Below are 20,665 nucleotides of genomic sequence, written 5' to 3'. Positions count from 1 at the left end.
GGCAGGACCCTTTTGGAAGGACGTGTGAGCAGGGATATAGGAACTGGCATTTCTGGTAATTCTTTTTTTTTAACCGCTTTTTTTAAAAAAGATTATTTATTTACTTGAAAGTCAGAGTTACACAGAGAGAAGGAGAGGCAGAGAGAGAGAGAGAGAGGTCTTCCATCTGCTGATCCACTCCCCAACTGGCCGCAATGGCCAGTGCTGTGCCAATCTGAAGCCAGGAGCCAGGAGTTGCTTCCGAGTCTCCCACGTGGGTACAGGGGCCCAAGGACTTGAACCGTTTTCTACTGCTTTCCCAGGACATAGCAGAGAGCTGGATGGGAAGTGGAGCAGCTAGGACTCGAACCAGCACCCATATGGGATGCTGGCACTGCAGGCGGCGGCTTTACCCGCTACACCATAGCACCGGCCCCCCTGGTAATTCTTTGCTAACTCTCACTGCTATTATTATAAAATGGGAATGAAAAGGCACTTTGAGAACAAACAAAATAGCTTGTATGAAGTACCTATATTAATTTTCTAAGATTGCTGTAACAAATGACCATGAACGTGGTGGCTTAAAACAACAGAAATTTATTCTCTAACTAACAGTTGTGGAAACCAGAAGTCTGAAATTAAGGTGTGAGCAGGGCCTCCCTCCCTGTGAAGGCTTACAGGGAGAATCCTTGCCTGATTCTTCCAGGAGTTCCTTGGATTGTGCCTACATAGCTCCAATCTCTGGCCCCTCCTCACATGGCCTTCTCCTTTCTGTGTGTCTCAAATCTCCCTCTGCCTTTCTCTTACAAGGACACCTGCTGTTGGATTTATGGCCCTGCTATATAATCTAGAATATGTCACCTCAAGATTTGTGACTTGTTCACGTCCACAAAGACCTGTTTCCAAGGATTTGATAAGGATGTCTTTTGGGGGATATTAGTAGTGGTTCATTCATGGGCTGTTATGATTTTCTTTGCTTTATTTAATTTTTAACTTTAAAAGATTTATTTTTTATTTGAAAGACAGAGTTAGAGAGAGAGAGAGAGAGAAAGAGAGAGAGAGATCTTTCATCTGCTGGTTCACTCCCCAAATGGCCACAATGGCTGGAATGGGGTCAGACCAAAGCCAGGAGCCAAGAGCTTCTTCTGGGTCCCCTATATGAGTTTAGGGGCCCAAGCACTTGGGCCATTTTCTGATGCTTTCCCAGCCAGGCACATTAGCAGGGAGCTGGATCAAAAGTGGAGCAGTTGGAAATTGAACTGTTGCCCATATGGGCTGCCAATGCTACAGGCAGTGGCTTAACCCACCAGTGCCAGCCCCCACTTTATTTTATTTTTGCAAAAAGATTTGTTCATTTACTTGTTTGAAAAGCAGAGTGACACACATACACACTGAGAGAGAAAGAGAGACAGAGAGAAAGAGAGAACTTCCATCTACTTGGTTCACTTCCCAAATGACTACAACAGCTGGGGCTGGGCCAGGCTGAAGCCAAGAGCCACAAACTCCATCCAGGTCTCCCACGTTAGTAGCAGGGACTCAAGTACTTGGGCCATTGTCTGCTACTTCCCAAGTGTATTATCAGGGAGCTGGACTGGAAGTGGACTATCTGAGGCTTGAACTGGCATTCCAATAAGTGATGTGGGCACTGCAAGCAGCAGCTTTACTCACTGTGCTACAATGCCTACCCTGCTTTATTTTTTATTTTAAAATATTTCATTGTGATAAGAATGCTTAACCTGACAGCTATCTTCTTAAATAAATTTTTAAGTGTACAATATGTGGGGTCTTCAAAAAGTTCATGAAAAATGCATATTATGAAAACTATGCAAGGATTTTAAAAAATTTGGACTAAAATAAAATTTTTAATTCAAATTTTCCACAAATTTTTGAAGCCCCTCAAAAATGACTGTAAATATTTTGCTAAATATTTAGAATTGGTGAATTATATAATAGTTCTACTTTTAATTTTTTGAGTGTCCTCCATACTGTTTTCCAAAGTGGCTTTACTGTTCTACCTTCCAACCAACAGTACGTAAGGCTTCCAATTTCTCCATATCCTTATATCTTCTGTTCTCATTTTTTGATAAGAAAGTGATATCTCACTGTGGTGTTGACTTGCATTTCTTTAACAGTTAGTGACACTGACTATATTTTCTTATAGCAATTGACCATTCCTGTGACTTTCTTGGAGAAATGTGTAAATCCTTAGTCCCCTGTGATGGCTTACATAGGGCTCAGAAGGTGCTGCAGGTCAGTTCGCAGCAGGCCTAAGTGTTTTGTGTCATTTCTTCCAGAGAACAATAGAAACCTCCTTTCCTCGGGGAGGAAGGCAAGACAAAAGGATGATGGGATTGGTAATTAGCAGCAGGATGAAGTGGGACTGAAAAAGGCTTCAGTTATTCCTCTGCCTTGGATCTTTGGGTCATTCAGCACCTCAGGACAAAGAAGTCTCGTCTCTCCATCGTGAGAAAATCAAGTCTGTATAAGAGCTGGAGAGAAGGCAGCTTTTGCCAGGGGGCGGGGGTGATGATCAGGCAGATGAGAGGTTGTGACCTCTCTCCTACCACTAGCTGTGTGACCCTGGGCGAGTAAGTTCATTTCATTAGGCCTCTGTTTCCTCATTTTCGAAGAATGAGTAATAATAACTACCCCTCAGTGTTCCAAGGATTAAAGGAGGAAATAATGGAAAGTGCCTCAACAAGATCACATCCCTCCCCTGCTTAAATCTTCCAATGGTCTTTATCTCTGTGTCAAGGCCAAGGTCCTTAAAGAGCTCTTCGCCATCTCAGCCTCTCTTACTCCAACACCTGTTCTTCTCCCTCTCCTCGTCATGACCCTCAAGCTACATGGACTTGCACCTCGGGACCCTCACTCACCCTTGCTGTTTTCTGCTTGGAAACCTCGCCTTTCAGATGACGGCATGACTGGCTCTGCTCTTTCCTTTGGGTCTTTTCTCAAAAATCATCTCAGTGACGTCTGTCCTGGTCCTTGTATCTAAAAGTTCAGTCCCTCTCACCCCGCCCAACACTTCATATCCCGATTCCTTGAGTTTTTTTCCCCTTCTCATTGTTGGTTACCATCTAACTCACTATGTAGTTGTTTATTACCTGCTATCCACATTTGCATCTTTATAAAGGCAGGAATTACTGTTGTTCACTGCTGTACCCCTAATGCTTAAAATGATATGTGACACAAAATAGGCACCAAATGAACATTTGGTGACCTGATCTGCATGAATGGTTATTAGTTCCTTTTTAGTCTTGAGTTTCAGCTTCCTAGTTGGCACAGTGTTCAGTATAATAGAGAATACAGAGTGATGTCACGTAGACTGTGGTTTGAAGGCCAAGGCAGTTCCTGTTTGAATTTGTATTTGTACTGTCCAGCACCTGACCCAGCATACAGGAAACACTAGGTGAATGTTGAATAAATTAGCAAATAAATGTGTAACAACTTGTGAGGGGAAAATAAACTGTGACGAAAGTTTATAAAACATAGTTTATTGATAATGAGGAACCCTTGCTCCATTCTGGCATTTTTGTGTCAATGCTTCCCAGAGCCACTCATGTATTCATCCACTCAGCAAATATTTCCTTGCACCTTCTGAACAAGACGGGGATGCCTTCCTAGAGCTTCTCATCCCCCAGTGTGGGACATGGACATGTGCACAGCTACTCTGAGGGCAGCACAAGGTGACACCAGGACTGCAGGATCACAGCTCTGTAGGACAAACCCAGGAAGCAGTCATTGACCAAGTCAACGTGGAGTGAGATGGTCAGGAAACTTCCTTAGAGGAAAAGACACGTGCCATGAATCTGAAAACAAGGAACTGTTCGGCATGGAGAAGGAAGTGAGAAGAGGGACTCTAGCCCTGGCAAATCACATTCTCAGTGGCCTGAGAGTTGTGGGAGGGCAGGCGGTGGCCACTGTCCCATTCGAGTAACAATAGTGACTGCTAACACTGAGACTTCACTGTGTTTGAGGCACTATCCTGATCTGTTGCAGGAAAACTCTTTCATAATCTACTGCAAATAGTCATGCCATTTAGCCCCACACTTTCTATGGGCACCTAGAATAGCTCTTATTATCTTCTTTAAGAAATGAGAGACCCAAGACTGATTCTCTCTGTGCTCTGACTAAGCTGGTATCTGAATCAACTAGTAAATAACCTAGTAACACTGAACATTGTTGTTTCCTTCATAAGCTGTTTTCTTTTTTTACTCCTAGCCCTTATCACTATTTTCTCCACACACAGATGTTTAAATATGTGCCTCTTTCTCCTTTGAAAGTGAGCTCCAAGAGAGGAGGGACTTTGTTTTGCTCACTGCTGTATCTCAAGGACGCAAGGCAACCTCCAGAAACACTTGTTCAATAAAGGAAGGAAAGAGAAGCCTCATGGGGTTATTAGGCAGGATTCTCGGTGAGAAATGCTGGTGAAGTGTTTCCTTACAACCATAACTGTATCTGATTCCTCATCTCCAGACGGCACAGTTTAACTGGGATCCAGAGACAGTGGGCCTGATCCACGGATCTTTCTTCTGGGGCTATATTGTGACACAAATTCCAGGCGGTTTCATTTCAAACAAGTTTGCTGCTAACAGGTAAGATAAATGGATCCAACAGCAGTGCTGTACAGGTTATAAAGTGGCTTTATACCTTTGTAAAATCTGCAGGGTCAATTCTCATTTTGAGGGTGCAAAATGAAAAATGAGAGCCATCCTCATGCATGCAATTTGCAGATCTTGATCTCAAATAGTCTATTCTGTAGTAAATTATTATGGGAGAAAGAAAATGAAAGAGAGGGCGGGGAGAGAGAGAGAGAGAGAGAGAGAGAGAGAGAGAGAGAGAGAGAGAGAAATATGTGTGCTCCCTTTCACTGGTTCATTTCCCAAATACCCATAAAGGTTAGAATTGTGCCGGGCTGAAGCTGGAAGTTGGGAGCGCAATCCAAGTCTCCCATATGGGAAGTAGGAACCCAATAATTACATGAGCCATCACTGCTGCCTTGTGGGTCTGCACTAGCAGGGACTAGAGTCAGGAGCTAGAGCTGAATAGCAAATCCTGATGGGACAAGTGGGCATTTTAATTTTTGTCTTAACCGCTAGGCTAAATGCTCACCCCAATCCTGTTCTTCAGAGTCTCTATATACATACTTTTTTTTTTTTTCAAATGTGCTTGTGTGTAAAGATTTTTTAAAAGATTTTATTTATTTTTATTTGAGAGTTAGAGTTACAGACAGTGAGAGGGAGAGACAGAGAGAAGGGTCTTCCATCTGCTGGCTCACTCCCCAGATGGCCGCATAGCCAGAGCTGTGCCTATCTGAAGCCAGGAGCCAGGCGCTTCTTCCTGGTCTCCCACGTGGGTGCAGAGGCCAAAGCACTTGGGCCATCTTCTACTGCTTTCCCAGGCCATAACAGAGAGCTGGACTGGAATTGGAGCAGCCAGGATTAGAACCTGCACCCATATGGGATGCCGCGCTGCAGGCAGAGGATTAACCTATAGTGCCACGACGCAGGCCCCTATACTAACGTTTTTGACCAATATAATTTACCTTGTAACTGTTTAAGCGATTACATGATAAAAAGAACAATGAACTCTGAGCCAGGAGGAATAGATCCTGGCTCCTAAATGGCTCACTGGTAACCTCTACTGAGTTACTTTCCCTCTCTCACTGGGTCTCAGTTTTCTCATCTGTAAAATGAAACCGTTAAACCACATTGCATTTCAGTTCTCTGAGCACTGACATTCTGCCATCCTAGGCACTCATAAGGTTTTGTCATGGCAGTCGTAAGGGCTTGCCTTGAGACTGCACGATGTGCCTTTGATGCCCTTGAGACTTTATAGTGGGTGCTTGAGCAATTAAAAGTGTCTCAGAACAGAAGGAGCTGTCAATTTGCAATGAGTTCTCTGTCACTAGAGATAGTCAAACAGAAGAGAATGACCACTTGGGGGAGATATAGAGTATAACATGCACGAGAAAAGGAATAGGAAATATTTCCAGTTCCTTTCCAATTGTATTTCTCATATGACTATATCAATGGATTTTGTGAAGTATATTGCATTTTATAAAGCTGTGTTTTTCAAACTCTAAAACACAACTTATTAAATGGTTGTGACACTCATATGGCAATTTAACAAATATTTGACAGAGATGAGAGAGAAATAGAATAAATTGAATAAAGCTGAATAGTAAATATCTAAGTGCATTGCACATAAGAACAATCATTGGTTTTTGAAACTTATTTCAGTTACATTTGTGTGTATGAGCATAGATTGTGTTGTAATATAAAATATATTTTCTTTATGGGTAAAACTTAAAAAAATGTTTATAGTGAGATCCAAAAATGTTCAAACATGACTGTTTTTACTCATATTCTTGTTTATATTTTATTTTTTAACTTTATTTTTTAATTTTCATTTTTTTAGTCTTTAACAGGTTCAATATAGTTAATCGATACAGTTCTGAAGATATAATGATAGTCCCTTTCATCCATACTCTCTCCCCTTCTCTCTCTCTCACCCCCCCTCCTTCTCCCTTTCCTCTTCTCTTTTGAGATAACACATCTTTAATTTCCATTGTAGTCAAGTGTTTAACGTGCCAGTATTAAAGAGTTCATCAAGTAAAAAGCAAAAAGACCCTAGTTTAGTGGAAATGTAGAGAATCTATTCTTCTTATAAAGTGATACAAATACTAATATTGGCAGTTTTGATTTCCTAGGTTACTGCCTACATCTCTGTCCTATAAAGAAATCACAATAATATGATTATCTTGTATGGAAAAAAAAGGTTGAAGCATCATTAACCTGAGGGGGAAGAGAAAAAATGTTGCTTTCTCTCTTGTGAGCTGAGCAGGGTGGAGTGGGCAGGGACACTGAGTTGGGATTGAAGGGCCACCTCTCTTGTGCTTGGCCAGTTCCAAGGCATAAGATAGTCCTCTTCTGGGAAACTAGAGTACAGCCCTGGGAAGCAGGAGACACAGCCTCAAACATGGGAGCGTTATAAAGGAATAGTCAAGAAGGTTCAGTTTGGTGGCCCCGGGCAGAGTATAACATGCACGAGAAAAAGAATAGAAAATATTTCCAGTTCCTTTCCAATTGTATTTCTCATATGGGTGGGTCTCCAGCAAGCTCCCTTCAAGCTGCTCATGTCCTTTCTAGGACACCATCCAAGAAGACACCTGTGCTTCCAAAAATGTGTCTATACTTGGTCCAGAGACTGGACCTTGGGAATCAAAGCAGCCAAAGTCTAGCTTGGGGGCACAGGAGACCCTAATACACTTATTTCTCTGAATTAATTTGTCTTCATTTTCATTGGGATTTTATATAAACTGTTAGGTTCTTTTTTGATGTTTAACTGAAGTGCATCAAGCATCACCTGGTCTTCCAGTAACACGGTGCTTTGGTCCCTCAGGGTCTTTGGAGCTGCCATCTTCTTAACATCAACTTTGAACATGTTCATTCCTTCTGCGGCCAGAGTGCATTACGGATGTGTCATGTGTGTCAGAATTTTGCAAGGTCTAGTGGAGGTAGGAAAGGCTTTCCTTACAGTTTTTTATATTGCCAGAGATAATGTAATCTTTTAGAAAATTCAGCTGAAGAAAACCACCCCCATTCCTTCCTGTCTTCCTTCTTAAAGCTGCATTGCATTTTGAAGGTTTATTTATTAAAAACAAACAAAATAAGTAAAAAAGACTTACTTATTTGAAAGACAGAGTTACAGAGCAAGTGAGAGAGAGAGAGAGAGAGAGAGAGAGAGATCTTCCATCCATGATCTACTTCCCAAATGGCCGCAATGGCTGGGGCTGGTTGGGGCCAAAGCCAGAAGCCAGAAACTGCATCTGGGCCTCCTGGTTGAGTAGCAGGGGCCCGAGTACTTTGGTCATCTTCCACTGCTTTTCCAGGCACACTAGCAGAGATCAGTAGTGGAGCAGTTGGAACTGGAACTGGCATTCATATGGGATACCAGCATTGTGGGTTGTGGTTCAACCTGTTGCGCCACAACACTGCCCCCAAATCCCCTTTTCTTAGTTTTCCAATTTTCTACCTTGTCCTGCTATCTCAGGTCTCTGATGATGGCTACAATTACAAATATTTTACTTAAAATGGCTTGTCTTATTCCACATTTATATCTAATAGATTTCCATAACGACCTTAGAGATAATCTAATAAACTCCTTCATGTTAATAGAAGATGAAACTAAAACTTAGAGCTGACATAGCAAGGGCTCTTTCAACCACAGCAATTTAAGTCAATGTATTAATAATGTGCAAGTTTCCAAGGGTGTAGTCTGATGCCAAAATTTAACTCCATGAAAATGGCAACTTGATGCAGTGCCAAGGGTAAATATTTAGGGCTCTAATGGCCATACCATCTTTATTGCAACTACTGAACTCTGCTCTTATAGTACAAAAACAATCACGGACAATATGGAGACACATGGACATGGCTATATTCCAGTAAAGCTTTTTAGACCCTAAAATTTGAAGCCTATACAGCATATAGGTTGCCATAAAATATAATTCTCCTTTTGATTTTTTTCCTTACCATTTAAAAACATGAAAATCATTTTTAGGGGCTGGTGTTGTGGCATAGTGGGTTCAGCCACTGCCTGCAATGCTAACATCCCATCTGGGCACTGGTTTGTGTCTTAGCTGCTCCACTTCTAATCTAGCTCCCTACTAATGGCCTGGGAAAAGCAGCAGAAAATGGCTCAAATGATTGGGCCCCTGACACCCATGTATGAGACCTGGAAGAGGCTCCTGGTTCTTAACTTCGGCCTGGCCCAGTCCTGGCTGATGTGGGCATTTGGGGTGTGAACCAGCAGATGGATGATCTCTCTCTCTCTCTCTCTTACTCTAACCCTGCTTTTCAAATAAATAAATAAACTCTTTTTAAAAAATCATTGTTAGCTTGTAGGCTGTACAAAAACAGGTGGTGGGCCAAACTGGGCTCTACCTTGCCAACTTCTTAAGTACAGCAACATTATTCAAACTCAGTCACTCAGTGCTAGTCTTCCTCACTTTATTATAACCTTGTACAACTTGTACAATTACTTGACTGTTGTTTTCACCTAGATCAAGTCACTTAAAATAAAAAGGAAACCCCCAAATCCCTTATTCCAGGTAACAATATCTTTGAAATCATAGCTTTGATGTATGTATTAGTCTGCTTTCATGACCTTAATTAAAATTCTCAAGGAGCTTCTTGGGATGGAAAAGGTTTATTTTAGCTTACAGTTTGGAGGTTATGGTTTAGGATTAGTGGCCTATAACTGGTGGAGACTTGTCATGCATTTGTGGAGTAACAATCACACAGTGAGTCAGGAAACAGAAAGAGAGAGAGAGAGCGCACGAGTGAGCGAGCCTAGGCAAAACTTGAACTCAAATATTAATCTATCCTGTTGTAAGAACCAATCTCTGAGGACACAGCCTCACTGACCCAAAGATGTCCCACCAGACATACTTTTCAAATTCCATAATTAGATCAAGTCCCACCACCCCAATCCATCAATCATTAACATTACAGCATCAAAGTTTAAACATCTTACATGAGTTTTGGAAAGACAAGTCCTACTCAACCCAAAATAATGTGCTAGTTACATTTTTTCCTAAAATGTATTAGAATGTATATGTAGCATTTATAATTAAGAAGGTAAATTGTTGTAGCACCTCAAATCCAACTCTAGTCCTACTAGCACACTTTGAGAAACACTGGTGTGGTGGGAAGAATGTGATATTAGCAGTCATGAAGATTAAGTTCTAGTCACCTTATGAGTCTGAGCCTCAGATCCTGTATCTTGAAATGAGAGAATGGACTGAGAGATCATGGAATTCCCTTCTTACACTGATATTCTGCAATACAGGAAATGTAAAAACTTCCTTCCCCTTTCCCTATCATACTCACATTTGCACTTTATTTGAATTTTAGCATATGTGCTATGAGTCAAAATATCTGAATCATGGTGTCTTAGCTTTTGGGGCTACTGTAATAGAATACCATAAACCAAGTGGTTAATAAGCAACAAGAATTTATTTCTCCCAGTTCTGGAGGCTGGAAAAGGTGAGATTAAGGTACCAGCAGACTTGGTATCTGGTGTAGGCTTCTTCCGGACTCACACGGTTATCTTCTCTGGGTCTTCATATGGCTGAAGGGGCAAGGGGCCTTCCTGGGGTCGCCATCCTCATAACTTAGTCACCCAGAGGTCCGTCTCCAAACACCATCATATTGAGGTATTGAGGATTAGGTTTCAAAATAAGAATCTGGTGGGGGAAACAGAAATAGCAGTGTCTATGAATTGGTCTTTTAAACTGTAGCCAGTGTAAAGAAGCAGCATCCATGTTTTAAACATATAGAAACTGCAGGAAACTAATCTATTTCCAATCCTTCTGCCAGGGTGTGACCTACCCCGCCTGCCACGGGATGTGGAGTAAGTGGGCACCACCATTGGAGAGAAGCCGGTTGGCTACAACCTCTTTTTGTGGTAGGTGTATTAGAATTTTGGCTTTAAGTAACTGAAAGCCCCATTAAGGGCCTTAAACAGAGTCTTTTGCTACCCAACAGAACTGCAAAGGTGAGTGACTGTTGCTGTTGTTTGTGCTGCTCAACGATCCATGCAGGGCCTGGCAGGTTCCTTGCATCAGGAAAGCAAATACTTTCCCAAAGCCCCTACTGGACTTCCAACTCCTTGGCTGTAACTATGTCACACACTTTACTAACTGCAGGGGAGGAAAGCAAAGCAGTTACCTACCTTCCACAGCCTCTCCAAGAAAGAAGAAGGGAGAGAGGGTTGGAAGTGGCTGTTGGATAGCCAACAAATGACATTTGACAAGGGTAAATGTGGAAGAAATGGGATAATCAAGCCTCCCACTTCTCTTTATACATTGAAACTGAAGTCCAATGATTTGCCCAAGGTCACATGGCCATTACCCAAGGTCACACAATATACAAAGTCATGCAGCCAGAGCAGAACCACCTGATTCTTGCTCTGAAACTTTCCTTACTAGATAGTGCTAACACTGTATTAGACCATTTTTGGTTATTGTAATGGCAGACTAACTTTGTAAAGAAAAGAGGTTTATTTAGACAGTGAGAGGGAGAGACAGAGAGAAAGGTCTTCCTTCCATTGGTTCACTCCCCTAATGACTGCCACATCCGGTGCTGCACCGATCCGAAGCCAGGAGCCAGGTGCTTCTCCTGATCTCCCATGCGGGTGTAGGGCCCAAGGACCTGGGCCATCCTCCACTGCCTTCCCGGGTCATAGCAGAGAGCTGGACTGGAAGAGGAGCAGCCAGGACTAGAACCGGCACCCACATGGCATGCTGGTGCCGCAGGCAGAGGATTAACCAAGTGAGCCACAGCGCCGGCCCTAGCTCACAGTTCTAAAGATAAAGGGCAAGGTGCTAGCATGGCTCAGCTCTGATGAGGGCCTCATGGCGAATGGCATCATGATGGAAGGAGGGAACATAGGCAAGAGCCACAGATCACGCAGGAAGCAAAAGAGGCTGCAGTCATACAGTCAAAACAATAACCTGTGAGGGACACACTTAAACCACATTCAAACCATAGCAAATGTGTATTTTGTCAGAGACATTTTAATTATTTTTGCTATTATATTCCAGATAAAAGTGAAGTAGAGACCATCCGCTGTAGCTCACTAGGCTAATCCTCCGCCTTGCGGCACTGACACACCGGGTTCTAGTCCTAGTCAGGCGCTGGATTCTGTCCCGGTTGCCCTCTTCCAGGCCAGCTCTCTGCTGTGGCCCGGGAGTGCAGTGGAGGATGGCCCAAGTGCTTGGGCCCTGCACCCCATGGGAGACCAGGAGAAGCACCTGGCTCCTGGCTTCGGATCAGCGCGGTGTGCCGGTCACAGTGCGCCGGCCACGGCAGCCATTGGAGGGTGAACCAACGGCAAAGGAAGACCTTTCTCTCTGTCTCTCTCTTTCACTGTCCACTCTACCGGAAAAAAAAAAAAAGAGTAGTACGGGACCCCCAGTCTTGCTAAGGCTCCTCACCTTGTATTGCTGAAAGGATGCAGTGTTTTTTTTTTTTTTTTTTTTTTTTTTTTTTTGACAAGCAGAGTGGACAGTGAGAGAGAGAGACAGAGAGAAAGGTCTTCCTTTGCCGTTCGTTCACCCTCCAATGGCTGCTGTGGCTGGCGCACCCGCTGATCCGAAGCCAGGAGCCAGGTGCTTCTCCCGGTCTCCCGTGCAGGTGCAGGGCCCAAGGCCTTGGGCCATCCTCCACTGCACTCCCAGGCCACAGCAGAGAGCTGGCCTGGAAGAGGGGCAACCGGGACAGAATCCAGTGCCCCGACCGGGACTAGAACCCGGTGTGCTGGCGCCGCAAGGCGGAGGATTAGCCTGTTGAGCCATGGCGCCGGCCAAGGGTGCAGTGTTCTGAAGGGTTTACTTAGATACCAATCCACACTAGAAAAACCACAGCAACAAAGTTATAAAATATATTTTAAAGTATTGTTTATGGGGGAGGTGCCCACGTAGGCAAAAGTACCTTGGACCACAAAAGTCATGATGGGATCCAAAGAGTTAGGTTAGAATTTAGGTCTGTCTGATTTTTCAAGCTAGCCTGAATTTCCTAAGATAAGCTAATCTGTACTTTGCTAAGAAGAGAAATAAAACTTCCTTTTCATTTTTGTGAATGTTTTTATTTTTTCCTCTTGATTTTTCACTTACCTGCCAAATAACAATTCTTACATTAGTAAGAGTGATCAAATATTTCTGGGAATTTGGTGTTAAACATTTGCCAATGTGTCTGTTTTCTGTCTTGTTTGGATATGCGTGTGCAGCTGAAATGTCTTTAGAAACCATATCTGGATTCTCATTTGCATTTTAAGAGCACCTCTGACCCTACTACTGAGCTTATAAACTTCTGCCCAACTCATCTTGTGGTTTGCTGGATCCTTGGCCTTAACTTCTTTGGATGGCTTATTTGTAAGGCTTTTCATTTTGATTTGCCAGCAAAATGAGAGTGACTCGCAGCCACTCCCCAGTCTTAGTGCGTCTTTACAGCCCTAAAAGGGCTGATTTAAGAGGTATTTTGACTCTCAAGGAAAGTTACCTGGTCAAGGTCACAGGTCCTATTACATTCCCCAGCGAAGGTGTGGCCTTGATTTCAATAAACAGTCAAAGGAAAATGTCATTATAAGGAAACCCAGACAAGGAGGTTAATTGATTCTTGATCTCAAAAGATTTCAGAGTGAGAAGAGACTCTAGAAACATCCAGTTACACCCCCATGTCTAGTACTTGAGGAAACTTAGGGTCAGGGAGGAAAAAAGGATTTACGTTCTCATGGCTCATAAAGGCAGAGCTGGGGACTCTTTCCTACCCCTGATTCTGCTGCTGCCCCTCCCCGTGCCATCCAGTGATCACTCAAGGGCCACGTGTTTCCTTCATGGGCATGGTGAGCACACGAGGGCCAGAGGGGCAGCCTTCTCCCAGGGCAGAGCACTTTGTGTATATGCCCGAAGGTTGTGGGTGATGGGAGATGACATCGAAGCCCATTTGGAAGGATGAGGAAGAGTCTTTTCAGAGATAGAGAAGAAGGTCATTGAGGTCAAGTCGTAGCATTTTCCCAAGGAATGTTTTTTGCATATATATATATATATAAATGCTTTTTTCATATATACATATTCATATATGTTTTTTCATATATATGAAATATAATGTTTTCATATATATGTATATATATGTGTATATATATATATATATGTATATATATATATAAAACTTATTTGAAGGGCAGAGTTACAATGAGAGAGGAAGAGGGAACGAGAGGGAAAGAGAGAGAAAAAGGTCTTCCACCTGCTGGTTCACTCCCTAAATGGCAGCAACAGCCAGGGCTGGGCCATGCTGAAGCCAGGAGCCAGGAGCTTCTTCAGGTCTCTCATTTGAATGCTGGGGCCCAAGGACTTGAATCATTTTCTGCTGCCTTCTCAGATGCCTTAGCAGAAACCTGGATCGGAAGTGGAGCGCCCATATGGGATGTCAGCACTGAAGGCAGTGACTTAACCTGTTACACCACAATGCCAGCCCCATAAAGAATGCTCCTTACTATGGAGAATTATTGGATGTTTTTGTGTGAAGGAGGCAGAGCTGAGTTATTAAATACGGGTCCCAAGGACCTGCGTTCTGAACTCTGTCACTTACACCTGTGTGACCTCAGGCAATGTACTTCCCCTCCCCCAGGACTGTTTGCTTCCTTGTAAAATGGAGATAATATTGAGACTGACTTCATTAAGTTGCAGAGGGTAGAATAACATCACAGGAACAGAATGCTTAGCACACAGAAAGTGACATGGGCCAGGCGGAGGAGTCAGAGGACCCAGAGCTAAGGACAGTCATGTGCTCCACTCAAATCCCATCACTCTTTTGTGCTGATTCAATACTCCTGAAGACTTAGCACACCCACTCCTCATCCTGCAGCTGAGCCTCACTATCCACTATGTACCACAACACCTTGGAGTTCACCACATGTGCCACAGACCCACCCTGTATCCTATAAAAGGAGGACCCCAGTCTGGGATCCATTAATTCTCTTGAGGTTGCCCACCCTCACCTTTGAGCGTGTGCTATCCCTTTGCCTTTCAATAAATCCAGCTTTTTTTTTTTTTTCTCACCTCTATCTACGTCTCCTGGTTGTATTTATTTGCAGGAAGACAAGAACCTGGACTAAGTCTAGCTGGGAGGTCTTCCCAACCTAGCAAGGGCTCTGGATCTCCACAGCATAATTTAGGGTCCCTATCCCCACAACAAAAGCACACACAATGAATCTTGGTTGTTGTTGTTTATTCCTGGACTCTCCATGTCCCAGGCATCTCTTTGCATAATTTTTTTATTTAATGAATGCATTTTTACATAGATACAACTTTAGGAATACAGTGGTTCTTTCTCCCATGCCCCCCACCCCGCTGCCTTCCCACCTCCCATTCCCTCTCTCATCTCCTTCTTCATCATGGATCATTTTTAGTATCACTTTATATAGAGAGGATCATCTCTATGCTAATCATAGAATTCAACAATTTGCCCCCATGCCCACACACAATATATAGAGTACAGTTCGGGGAGAGAATTTGCAGTCGATTCTCATATTGCAATTCAATAGGCATCATTTCTATGAGACCCCACCCTCATCTGCATTCCCTGCGTATTTGGCCTAGGGAAGAAGATCACCTTCTCCACACCAAGGCAGAGTCAGACCTGCAGCCTTCTTTGAATGTTTGCCCTGGTGAACTTGCCTTACTGGTTTGAGAAATTTTAAAGTTTTATAAAGAAACAAAAACGGTTGTCATTCTGTGATAATAGCAATAATAGCTGGCATTTGTGTAATCCTTTAGAGCTTACAGAGCGTCTTCAACGACATTGTTTAGTTGCCCCTTAAACAGACACATGAGAGACATTTCATTCCTATCTTATCTCACGGGAGAATGAGTCTTGAGACTTTCACAGGCGTTGTGATGTTCAGACTTCAGGTCCCAGGTTCGGTCTTTTAGCCTTTCATAGAGAGTCAGACCCAGTTTGGAAAGATGTGTCTTAACCTGTATCCCTGCAAGCTCCCCAATTTCTCTTTTCTTGAGCATTGACTTCCAGAATAAAGGATTGCCTTTTGAGTTCATTAGTTTTTCTGCAGCAACTTTTTTGATTTCCAGCCCAGGGGTCAATTTCAGATAGTAACTTTTCAATTCAGTTAATATGTATTGGGAGTTTGCAAGGCTCATGTTTTCTCACCAGATATCCTGGAATTGTGGGAGATAGTGGAGGCCCATCACTGCCTCTAGCCCTCATTATCTTGTCTAGACAAGATAAACATACACACTTAGGTAAGTATTTGCAATATTAAGTATTCACAAAGTAAGAAATGTCAAAGAACAACATCATAACAATTTAAAGATCATGTAATATTTATCCAGCCTTATGGGACAAAAGGCAATATGTCAACAGGTGCATCCAGTATAAACTGATCAAATCAGCCAACCAGCATCCTCCATGTTTAGAGCCTACCAGCTCCTCCATTTCAGTTCTCTATATAGCATATAAAACATGATTGTGATCTATAATCACCCTATGGTGCTATGGAACCCTAGAACATATTACTTCGAACATGTTTGGTGCCCTTTATCTAGTCTCTCTCTACCCCTCTTCCTTAACCCCTCCCAGTCTCTAGAATCCCTATACTAATTTTTTTTTTTAAGAATTCACCCCAATCTGAGGAGGGGACAGTGTCTCTATTGAGACTATTTTATTTTATTTTATTATTTTTGAGAGGCAGAGTTACAGAGAGAGGTAGAGACAGAGAGAGAAGTCTTCCATCTGCTGGTCACTCCCCAGCTGGCCACAACGGCTGCAGCTGAGCTGAACTGAAGCCAGGAGCCAGGAGCTTCTTCTGGGTCTCCCATGTGGGTACAGTGGCCAAGAACTTGGGCCATCCTCCACTGCTTTCCCTGTTATATTAGCTGGGAACTGGATTGGAAGTGGAGCAGCCTGGACTCGAACCAGTGCCCATTTGGGATGCCAGTGCTGCAGGCCAGGGCTTTAAACCACTGCAGCGCAGCTCTGGCCCTACTAATTTCACTTGTCTTTATTTTCCATTCTAGAATCAACCAATTCTTCATTAACAAAATGAAATAAATGTTCTGATGGGCTGAGCAGCAGAGGCTGGTTTTACAGATAGACAAGGGCTGAGGAAATAAAGAACAAAAAGTAAATTGAAATAAAGAACAAAAAGTAGATTGGTCATTTTGATGTTACTTTCCTTTTAAAAAATGGATAGGGAGACAAAAATATAAAAAAATACTAACTGGTTAATATCAGTTGCCTTTTCTGTGAAAGGGGTAAGGCAGAGGGAACCTTATTATTCTATTAATTGAAACCATACTTTCTGGGAAATTAGGCTGTTGTCTTGCAATTATCTGGTTTCTTGGAGGGTCAGATAAGTGGATTAGTTTCAATTTGGTTATGTGGAACATTAGCACGGGTGACTCCATCTTGATTTTTAGTCTGGTCTGTTGGTGCCTAGTGCAGCACCTAGTTCAAAACAATGGCCTTCTGTAATTTTTATTAACAGAAATAAACTTGAAAATGTACCATGAGAAAGACAGATAGAGATAGCAGTTTTGCCATCTTGGAATTCAACTATATTCTAATTTTTTAAAAATTGAAATTATAAAAAGCATGGTCTTTTTCCTACTTTGATGTTTTTTTTTTTTTTTAAGATTTTATTTATTTATTTGAGAGGTAGAGTTAGGGACAGTGAAAGGGAGAGACAGAGAGAAAGGTCTTTCGTCTGCTGGTTCACTCCCCAAATGGCTTCAATGACCGGAGCTGTGCCCGTCTGAAGCCAGGAGCCAGGAGCCTCCTCCTCCAGGCCTCCCACGTGGGTGCAGGGGCCCAAGGACTTAGGCCATCTTTTACTGCCTTCCCAGGCCATAGCAGAGAGCTGGATGGGAAGAGGAGCAGCCGGGACTAAAACGGGCACCCACATGGCACGCTGGTGCTGCAGGCGGAGGATTAACCTATTGTGCCACAGCGCTGGGCCCCTGATGTTTTCTGTTTAAGGACTTTAAGTGAGCACCTTGAACTGTGAGCTCTGAAGGGCAGATTCCATATGTTCCTTTGTTTGCTTTCTTTAGCATGCAGTAATGTGTCTGGTTGAATTTAACTTCTCTTCTATTTCCCCAATTCTGTGATGCTCTTCTCTCATGTTGTTCCAGATTATGGTCCCTGAGCAATCTCTGTCTAACTCCTAGATGGTCTCTGGATAGTGAAAGGGCATGCTGATGACCTTCCCTTCCTAAAAGCTCTGTTGTCAGGCAAACTGGGAGGCTGCCAGTCTCTGCAGGCAGGCAGTCTGACTCCTGTTCAGTTTGACTCATCCTCAACTTTACCACATGGACAATGGGCTGACAAAGCTTGCATGAACATGGATCGATCTCCCTCTATCTTTTCTTGTTTCAGGTTCCTATGCAGGGGCAGTGGTTGCTATGCCCCTGGCAGGGGTGCTAGTGCAGTACATCGGATGGTCCTCCGTCTTTTATATTTATGGTGAGTGATTTGACTTTGTGACTTCACAGGGTGATTCATAGTTATTGGGTAAATGGGATACTTGTCTACCTAAGATTATCTATAGTAAAGTGGATTTTTTTTTAAACAGGCATAGCATCATCTTCCTTTACACACCAGTAAACAATAACAGGAAAATCAACAAAGTCCTTCCTCCTAGTTGAATGTATTGCTATCTGGGAGGATTCTAAAAATTAAAAAAATTAGAGGCAGGAGAAAAATGAGACCATATCCTCAAGCCTTTTGTGTTTTGACTGCAGGGATGTTTGGGATCATTTGGTACATGTTCTGGCTGCTGCAGGCCTATGAGTGCCCAGCAGCTCACCCAACAATATCCAGTGAGGAGAGGACGTATATAGAGACAAGCATAGGAGAAGGAGCCAACTTGGTTAGTCTAAGTGTAAGTATAAATGGACAGATGAAGACTTGCCTCTTTTGTATAAGTATTTCTCTTAGTCATTGTGTTGTCTTCTTAAAAAATAAGATGTCAATATTTTCACTAATAATCTCATGATATTTTTACTCTTTAGAAATTTAATACACCATGGAAAAGATTTTTCACATCATTGCCGGTTTATGCCATCATTGTGGCAAATTTTTGCCGAAGCTGGACCTTTTATTTGCTTTTAATAAGTCAGCCTGCTTATTTTGAAGAGGTCTTTGGATTTGCAATAAGTAAGGTAAACACATAGATGCTTCAGATATTCTTGAACTTTGAATTTCTTGATTCTACTGAGAATATCCTTACATGATAAAATAATTATATTTGCCGATCATGGTTTGGAACAGATCTGTAACAACTAGTAGCCTGCAGGTCAGACAAGTTGTACATTCTGTGCAGAGTGTACACAGCTGTTTAATTTCTTCTTAGTAAGGATCAGAGGTGTATTAAGCTGCTTTTAAATATTTATGTTCTGCTCAGTATCAAAGTGTGTTTGAAGCTTTCTCAAGCAGTGCATATTAGGCAAGGATAAGAAGATTTGAGGGGACGGGGTTTATTTTTTCTATAAACTACTCAGTAGCAGAGAGAACCTTAAAGCTTGTTTTGCAGGTGGCTCCTCTCTTCCTAACAGTGGTTATCCATGTAGCAGCTACTGCTTGTGATGGTTTAGAAATAACTTCGTTCAGTGGCTTCAAACCACTGTCATTAGGTTGTCTGTGTTTCAGGGAGGAAGGGTTTGTATGGTGAAACATAAGCCATCATCATAAAATAATTAAGCCTCATTTCTACAAGGGAAACAATAGCAGCCCAGCAGAGGCAGATGTCTACCCAGCTACAGGCGCTGTCAGAGGAGACTGGAAAAACCAGCAGAGTCACGGATGGTGGCTGCCATTAGTGAGCACTCGGTCTGTGCCAAGTGCTTTTCCAGTGCTGGGTGCATGGGTCTCTGTGAGAGATAAAAGGCATCTCTACCTTCCAGAATCCTCCAGTTTGGTGGAAGAGACAGGTCTAGACTCAAAATCACTGTGTACTTATTGAGAAATCCGAGCATGCCTGGATCCTAGCACTGGGGCTGGGCAGGCAATTAAGGGTCCATCTGTCAGCAGCAGTGAAAAATAGCTCACTCTTTCTTTTCCTCCCAGGTGGGTCTCTTGTCAGCAGTCCCACACATGGTGATGACGATTGTTGTACCTATCGGAGGACAACTGGCTGATTATTTAAGAAGCAGAAAAATTTTGACCACAACAGCTGTCAGAAAAATCATGAACTGCGGAGGTACTGTGGCTTTCATAGCAGCGTTTGTGGAACTGGAGTAAACAGAACTTCAGAGCGTATTTTAGAGGGCTGTAGAGTTCTTGGAATGGATATTAAAGCCCATCCCCTGTGTTGCTCATCCCACTGCTGCCATGTGGTTCTCCAGCCCAAGCTCGTGCAACCTGAGATAGGACATCTTAGTTGATGGACAATAAATGAGGACCCACAACTTGCAGAAACACTGCTTTCATCTACTGCAGTGCCAAAGCAACGTGGTTTCTCTTTATATTTCTGTTTAAGGTCTATCTTTTCCACATATCCTTCCATACTTATTCTTTGCTTATCTACTTTATTCCCTTTCTGCATGTACATATGTATTTGTAACAAACAGGAGAGATATATTTTCTCTGGATAGTCATCTTTCCTCCCAACTTATCCTTGATTCTGGCTTATGTGTATTTGTGTGCATGTGTACACACATGTACATGGGTACACATACACCATCCTCTTTCCTGGTTGATTTATTCCCTGCTTTATGTTTTGATTTTGCAAAGACAACAAAGTTAGGCAATTTCCCACAAGAGGTAGGTGAAAGTCATCTTGATTCGTACAATATTCATGGCTGCTCACTTTTTTGAACCCTTTATTTTCTCACCCTTTTTATTTTATTTTTTAAATGAGCATTTATGGACTTCTTTCTATTTCAGACACTATGCAATTTCCTGGGAGAAAACAGAGGTAAAATAAAGTGACTTGCTTGAGTGGCAGATCCTGGGCAGGATATCAGGTCTGAGCCCATCACCAACACCCTGAGTCACTCTGGGACTGTCTCTACAGGGAACTGGGGTCAGCTTGAGCTGGTTGGAGGGAGAGGATTGTGCATCTAGGGGCAGCAGGTCACAACTGGGATATTAAATTGAAA

At 42.7% G+C, this 20,665-nt stretch overlaps 1 protein-coding gene across 1 annotated transcript in view; it reads left to right on the top strand.

Moving 5' to 3' along the window:
- Positions 1-20,665, top strand: part of SLC17A8 (solute carrier family 17 member 8) — a 56,325-nt gene that overhangs the window by 21,275 nt on the left and 14,385 nt on the right. The window contains exons 3-9 of the mRNA XM_062202001.1: positions 4,459-4,577; positions 7,387-7,501; positions 10,368-10,455; positions 17,943-18,029; positions 18,308-18,447; positions 18,578-18,727; positions 19,632-19,764. Coding sequence (XP_062057985.1) covers positions 4,459-4,577; positions 7,387-7,501; positions 10,368-10,455; positions 17,943-18,029; positions 18,308-18,447; positions 18,578-18,727; positions 19,632-19,764 — 832 coding nt within the window. The remainder of the gene's footprint in view (positions 1-4,458; positions 4,578-7,386; positions 7,502-10,367; positions 10,456-17,942; positions 18,030-18,307; positions 18,448-18,577; positions 18,728-19,631; positions 19,765-20,665) is intronic.

This window comes from Lepus europaeus, chromosome 10, assembly GCF_033115175.1.
Source record: "Lepus europaeus isolate LE1 chromosome 10, mLepTim1.pri, whole genome shotgun sequence".
Classification (NCBI taxonomy): domain Eukaryota; kingdom Metazoa; phylum Chordata; class Mammalia; order Lagomorpha; family Leporidae; genus Lepus; species Lepus europaeus.
Note: the sequence above shows the minus strand (reverse complement) of the source record. Positions and strands in the feature narration are given on the sequence as shown.